Genomic DNA, 7,706 nt, shown 5'->3' with positions numbered 1-7,706 from the left:
CATTTTGTTTTACTCAACTTAATGTGCATGCAATGGCATCTGAGCAGGGTTGTACATTATCGAAAAAGAGGGAGACTAAAATTAAAAGTTAAAACATGATTATGTAACCCCATGGGATCTACACCATCAAGAACAAAGAATCTGTATTGTCATCCGTCCATGTGATGTAAAGTCCTTAACTATGTAATCCTCAAAATATCCTCTGTGATGAAATAATATGAATCCGCAAGTCTAATGTCCCATTTCCATTAAATAAAAAAGAAACACTAGAAAAGGGATAGGAAAGGTATCCCATCCGTTAAGAATTTCGTTTTATCTTTCTCCATCTTCGTGCCTTTTTTTTTTAATCTTTTTCCTAAGCTTGTTTAGCAGTGTAGACAATCACTCTATTTTTATAGTTATAGACAAATGTAACTACGTCATATTCCGCCTTTACAATATGAAAGGAAGGAGTTGTAAGAATTTCTTGGTTTTTTAATGCAATGAATAGTCTTCAGTGATCTTCATTTTAGTTTTTGTTCACTTAGACAAGACATGTTATCCTTTTTGGAAATTTATCCACCAGTGAGTTACCTATTCCATGATCAATAATTGAAGATTCACTGTTAGAGGGAACAAAAATTGGAACCAAAAATAGAACCTAAATCTTCAACTTTGATGATCAATTACAAGAATTTTCGGGTAATTAACCTTACTATAAAAGATGATTTCGATTACCTAATGAGTTGCAAAGAAATCAAAGAATTGTTGACTGCTCCGACTTTGTGCTTCATTAGGATCATACTCTTCTTGATGATAAGTACTACTACTCGCACTACATAATGAAAATTTTGTTGATGAAGAAGAATCGTACTTTTCTTCGTTGTTAGATTTTAGAATCCCTGTTGGATGTATAGGAAACAATGGTAATGTCTCAACAGAACTTATACTACTACTAGTACATGCCAAGGCCTGTTTCTCCTTATAATTGACGTACTCGATACCATGAGCATGATTATCAGCTGGTTGTATATTAGGATTGGCAATGTTGGTGGAAGATCTTCCAATAATAGCACTTCTTGGAGGAAGTGGCAACTTTAGATTTTGACGTCGATGGGCATAAGATGGAGGTGGCCAAGTACTTGGCCCTGCCGGCACTTAATATGGACTACTTTTACTGCTGCAAAAACCTGAAATGACTACACAAAAACAAAATCACTTGTTAGATCAAATCTTACGTCTCTGTAAGAAAAAGTGATTGAATGAGAGAAAGAGTTGCCGTTACTATTGGTGTATGGAAATGGACATGGATCTGAATCCTTACGAGATGACATTGGATTATAAAGAAACTTCTTATGAATTCTTGGATCATGACCATAACTATGTCTAACTTGTCTTTGTTTCTGTCTAGCTTTATGATTTTGAAACCAATAAAAGACATTCTTAGCTTCAATATCACCATACACTCTCAACTTGCTTGTCAAATGTTGAATTTCTTGAGCCCTTGGTGTTTTTATTCCTGCTTTGTAAAACCCTTCTAACATATCTATTTGCTCTTGTGTTGGATTCCATCTACTGTTACTACACATTCTCCGATCTAAATCAATACTAGTAGAATTCTCCAAGAAGAACCCTTGACGGTCTCACTCTCTATGCTCTGTGCACGGTCTAGCACATATATATAGTATAAGATGTTGAACCAGAGATCTGAGAAACTAGAGAGTCTAAGCATTAACATGCGCGTCTTGTATTTCGTGCTGCAGATATCTAAAAATGAGACGAAACTCGGCTGTGTCAGATTTTTGTCACCGCAAGGCGTAATGCATGAGAAATTACTAGTAGTATACTCAGGATTTCTCGTCTTTTATGCCCAGCTTCATAATATCGACAAAACACAAGGGGCGTATTTGACATTTGATTAGGTGGTTAAATGCTTTAGTAGGGCGTCATAAAATCTCAGTACACGTAAGCTGTAAGGCATTGAAACTTGTAGTTCAGCTTTAACCGAGATTGGGCTGATGAAACGGCAAACGAGGCAAAGTTTGACGAATTAGCTCAGCTGCGTTCAAAATTCTGTGCTTGGAATTTTGTATTTTTTAAGCTTGGCCAATGGGATTAGAGAGCAATATCGTCTGCCTAATAACTTGGCTTTATGATGAGATTGATACTGTTACCACAATCTTCGTTTATGTCGTCCATTTTGTGTTACTTAACTTGCTTCGAAAAAACTGATTATTATGGCGGACCGGCTTTCCAGGAAGGTTAATGCCCTATCCTAGGATTGGATTCATCCCCATATGGAACTGAAACCAGAGCACGAACCTAAAAAGCGAATTGTGCATGCTATGGCTTAACAGCAGGGTTGCACATTTTAAAAACAGGAGAGGGAAATTAAAACATGTCGTTTATGGAATCTACACCATCAGGAACAAAAATCTTGTTTAATCCATCCATGTAACGCCTTTATATATGCAATCCCCAAAGGAACCAAACCTATGGGCACTTACTATGTGCAACAGTAAGTGCAAGCGAAGACCATTTTAAGTCGCAGCATATATGAGTTGTCAAGTCGTGAAGCTTCTGTTAGATCGAGCTTTTTTAAATTCAATTATGAAAGTTAAGGTCACGGAGAATATGCGTTCTCATGAAAGCATTGTGCATGAGAGTGAAACAACGGATTCCCCACCACCACCCCAAAAAAAAAATAAAAAAAGATAAATAAATATAAAGTTCAGAGCAAACTCATACTTTCATCCAATTTATTTTTGGCACGCAAAATAGTTCAAATTCGCTAACAATCACTCCAACAAAGTTGTGTGCTTGTTCAAATTCATACTTTCAACTTACAAAAGTTCAAGGAAAAATCACCGGCAACAACCTTGATTAGACGATGATAATACATCCTGATTTCATAATTAGTTTGTAGATACAAAATACCGCACAATGCGAAATAAAGATTTAATGAACAAGCAAAGTTCATCGCATACAGTATATTCAAAATGATACATCGGATGACGTCAGAAGGATCACGAATAAAGTGTGATGATCGTGCGAAGTTGTAGAATACGTGCGAGTAAAGTCAATGTAAACGTGCGTTAATAACGCATACCAATTCCGAAAATAAGGACTTTATTAGATGTCATCTACTATGTAAACTCCTATATAAGAGGGTCGAGTGACCTTGTAAAGAGAGAGATCTTTTTGAAAACATAGACTTGGAATTTAGGAGCCAGAAAGATTATTTATTCTCCAAGTTAGAGTTCTTCATATTAACTTGTAATAATATTAGAGATTTTGTGAATGAATGTATTGATTGGAAGATGATTACTTAGATTGTTATTAGAATCTCTCTAAGGGTGTGATTGTAGGATTTCCTGCAACTACATTTTGGCGCTAGAAACAGCTCGGAATGATATGCTATGGTGGTGCATCTAATTGGTAAACAAGTTTGAAGATATTCGTGAAGATAATTTAGTGGTCCTTTAGATCTACAAAGAACTTTATTAAGAGAAGATTTTATTTTAAGGAGATACGAAAATAGATCTATCAAATCGGAAAAAATGAACGAGATGATGCAAGTTAGCACAAAAACAAAAGATAAACGAGCAGAATTGATAAGAATCATCAAATGATTATGAAAAATTGAATTTTTTTTTTTTTTTGAAGAACACCAACTTAGAATCGGTTTATGTTGTCATTGGTATCAACCGATTGTAACCTCAAAAACATACAAAGAGTTTTTGAAACTTGCTTCTACCCAGAATCGGTTTATATGGATATGAAAATCAACCGAATATCCAGAATCGGTTTATATGAACATGAACATAAACCGATTGTCAGTAAAAAAAAAAAATTTATAGGTAGCTTATGTGTTGTTAAACATTAAATAAAATTAAAATTCATTTTTATACCCGAGTTAAGAATGAGTATGACTTCATACTCGATTTCCGATCGTTTAAGAAGTTGTACTCGTTTTCAATTCGAGTATAAAGTTCAACTCGTTTTCAATTCGAGTACAAAACTATTTTCATTTTCATTTGTAATCAAAATGAAATCGAGTATGATTTCATAATCATTTTAGAAATGTCGCTATAGACTGTCGTTAATCTCTAAAAAGAATCGTTAGTGTATGACAGTTTAGAGTCGTTATTGTTTTGATCATGATGTATATGACGACCCTAAACTGTCGTTAATATGGGTGAAGAGTCCTTAATGAGGATCGTTACTTGAAAAAAATTAATCAAAAATAAAATAGTATATTCATTTTTCGATTTTTACACTCCTGAAAACTTTGGGGCAAACAAAATTTAATGGCCCCAATTAGAAACCATGGCCCCTAATTAAGGTAGGATAATTATCTATTATACTTTCTCTTTCATTGTCGGTTTTATCCCCCCTCTTTCTCCTCTCCGCACCGGAAACTTCTCTGTCTTCTCTCATTTTCCTCTTCAGAAATCTTCTCTCTTATTTTTCTCCTACACAGACCCAAGATCCCTTTTTCTTCATCAATTATAGATCGAAACCCTAACTTCGGTTTTTATCAACACAATCAGCCTCCAGTGAATCAATTTTCTGTATAAATTTTTTCTCAAATATGTGGTAGATCAATCAGATCTTGCACAAGCAAACCTAACGATGTTGTTTGATGAGGTTATCAATCGGGGTTGATGTTGTTTGATAAGGTTTGTGAATTTCTTCTCTTTACTCTCTCTTTTTGTTAGATGTTGATTCAGCGATTTGATGGTTGGGTTTCCTTTATTTATTTATTTTTGTTAATCTGTGGGTTTCCCTTCTTTTTGATTTTTTTCCTCTAAAAGCAAATCTCAAAATTCAGGTCTTTCGAGTTGCAATCTTAGAATTGCACCATAGTTTTGGTTTCAATTGAAGAATCAACAAATTTTGTTCATTTAGAGAATCAATGTTTGGGGTTTTCATTAGAATTAAACCCTAGATTTTTCTAATTTGAGGGTTTGTATGGAGTTCGTGATGCTTCGTTATGTTGGTTTTTCATATTGTAATGTTTTGGATGTTTTATTTTGAGATTGTTTTTGTTCATGTTCGTTTCCTGATTTGAGCTGAGGGTTTATTGTTGATCTTCTAGCTCTAACTTGGAATACTTTTTAGTTTGTTTTAGTTCTCCAACTTTTCTGGGTGATGAAGAAATTTTTACTTTATCATTAATTTCACTCTTATTCCTGATGTCACTGAATCTTGGGGTAGTATTAAGTTTGATATGTAATGATTCTTATTCCTAGGTTAGGTTGTTAGTTTTGAAATTCAACTATTTGCTTAACATTTGGGACTTTTAAGTAGCTTAGTCATATCATTCATGTTCTTTTCGCTGATGTTGATTTTTGTTACATTCATGAAATCCTAAAATACGAAAAACATCTAAGCACTGAGATTAACATACGAGGATAAGGATGGTGACTGGATGCTTGTAGGAGACGTATCGTGGGAGTAAGCTAACTGCCATTCCCACCATAGTCTTTCAATTTTTGTTTTCTCAACTTTTGTTTCTTATGCATGCTATATGGTCCATGTACAAAATAAATTCTGGTCATCATCTTGATTAAGATGAATTTGAATCGAATACAATATTCAGTGATACCACAACTGTGAAAATATGAGCATGGACATGCCATTGTTGATTAATCCCGACCTTTGAGCAACTAGATGCAGTCGTGATACAGTTGTGAGTCGTTGTTTGGACAAAGAAGTGAGATATACTATAGGTCACTTGTGCCTTGTAGATTGAGTAACTAAATTCAGTCATGCAAACTACTGGTGTGTCTAAATGTCATCATGCACTACAACAAAACATGGATTAAGCGACCAAAATCTTAGCAAGCTCCTAAAACTTTGGTCGCTCTAATGGTCAAGCAACTAAGTTTGCAACCACTATACAGTTTGTCTGCTTAAAATTTATTTCCACTATTCCGTAGCGACCAATAAAGGTGTTGGGTTGGTACATCACTTTTTCAAGCCATCCACGGCAACGACAAAAATGCTTGAGTCGCTATTTACTTTGAAGCACAGTCGGCCAGCAATTCAAAACATTTGGTTGGTACAATTGTATCTCAGCAACACCACCGTTTCAAAGAAAAGTCAGATCTTAAATCTTGTGATTTGTTTACTGAGTTTTTTGTTTTAGCCATTCTAAATTTAGTTATGTAATAAAAAAAATCGGTATGTTGGGGAATTAAGATTTATTTCGAGGATACAAGAATATCATCCCTTTGAAAATTTAGCATTCATTTTGGGAACCTTCATCAATAGGTTCAACTTAGTTATGTGATAAAAAGAATTAGTTTTTTGGTGAGTAAAGTTTCCAAGATACAAGGATCATCCCATTGAAACACTGTTAGTTGTTACTTTGTACCATTTGGTCCCCATGTTCAGAAAACAATCTTTCCAATCACACACGTGAAGGATAAGCAGTCAACTAGACCACTACCAAGTTTTTCTTGGATCTATACACAGGTGGTGGGAATTTTGCCACGAGAAGGAAGCTTTAATTCAAACCAAGTTGAACTTTGCCGCCTAATTTAAATTGTTCTGCCAAAATTGCCGCCTAACATTTTTGCCCAATTTTTTTCACTAAATGAAAATTGACGAGGCAATTTTTCCAGCGTTGGATAAGGCAGCAGTCCGTGTGAACTCTCGTTTTTGCAATATATTGGTCCGATCAAAAGTTTTGGTTTTCTATTGGCCGATTGTATACCACACGGATTAGTTTCAAACATAAAATTAAAATTGACGCGTCAATATTTGCACCGTTTGATAATGAAGTAATCTGTGTGAACTTCTGTGCTTGCACTATATTCATCCGATTTAAAACCTTATTTTTCTATTGGCACCATACAGATTCACTTTAATACAAAAAAAAAAGAAACATAAGATTCGGGAAAAAAAATATCTCTAGGCCATTTTCATTGTATTTTTATTTTTGCAAATGCACTATTACGAGATTTTCTTTTTCTTCTTTTCTTTTCACTCATAGTATGACCTTTTTTATCCTGGTTAAATTGGAGCCACTTAATTGGGGCCTATGAATTATTTCAACCAACACAAAAAGAAGGATATGGGATGTCAAAAATATGGAATAAACTAAATTAACTCTTACAGAAAATTTAATTATTCTAACACAAATTCAAATACAAAATCATAATCACTTTATTAACAAATACAAAAATCGTTAATCGAAACTCATTTTCAATTTCCATCAAAACTAAATCCTAATCAATCCAAAACAACAATTGAAATCTAATTTCATTTTGGGTTTTGAAAAAAAAATCAAAAACAAACAATTCGATTGAGTTAAATCCCTCTAATTTCGTTCAAATGTATGCTAATAGACCCATTGATTATTCTTCATGGTCTCAATAACTTCAGAATCAATCTGCACTACAAGATACAACCCCATATACAATCAATATTGAACACAACATCGATCCACCAACTTCCACTCATTGACAACCACCGCTGCCTCCAATTCGAGCATCTAAAACATCACAAATATCTTAAGACAAACCTATTAGAGCATTGCTCGGTCGAACTCGCGAGCGTTGTTTGTCAAGTTTAGTTGTCAAAACTATAAGTCTTGATCTCTAGTCTACTTATAGCTAAGTCTCGGATTAGGATATAATGTGTAGTTGAGCACTAGACTTCACGGCGTTCATCGATTGAAGACGAAGAACTACTACGGGTATCTTGTGGAACTTCAT

General features: G+C 34.4%; 1 protein-coding gene across 1 annotated transcript; it reads right to left on the bottom strand.

Moving 5' to 3' along the window:
• Window positions 1-717: 717 nt before the first annotated feature.
• On the bottom strand, window positions 718-1,568 carry LOC113311315 (WUSCHEL-related homeobox 5-like). The gene is made up of 2 exons (XM_026560155.1): window positions 1,259-1,568; window positions 718-1,127 (listed from the first exon to the last, which is right to left on the bottom strand). Exons 1-2 carry the CDS (start codon window positions 1,566-1,568, stop codon window positions 718-720), a joined length of 720 nt encoding a protein of 239 aa, XP_026415940.1.
• Between the last annotated feature and the right edge of the window lie 6,138 nt (window positions 1,569-7,706).

The sequence above is a fragment of the Papaver somniferum genome, chromosome 9, assembly GCF_003573695.1.
Source record: "Papaver somniferum cultivar HN1 chromosome 9, ASM357369v1, whole genome shotgun sequence".
Lineage (NCBI taxonomy): Eukaryota > Viridiplantae > Streptophyta > Magnoliopsida > Ranunculales > Papaveraceae > Papaver > Papaver somniferum.
This window is presented reverse-complemented; position numbering and strand designations above follow the sequence as displayed.

What these genes read in the sequence shown, in the direction of transcription:
- LOC113311315 (XM_026560155.1), bottom strand. Translation starts at nt 1,568, where the DNA reads ATGTGTAGTAACAGTAGATGGAATCCAACACAAGAGCAAATAGATATG. An exon ending in TCCATACACCAATAGTAACG is followed by an intron (nt 1,128 to 1,258) that starts GCAACTCTTTCT and finishes AAGTGCCGGCAG; the next exon opens with GGCCAAGTACTTGGCCACCT.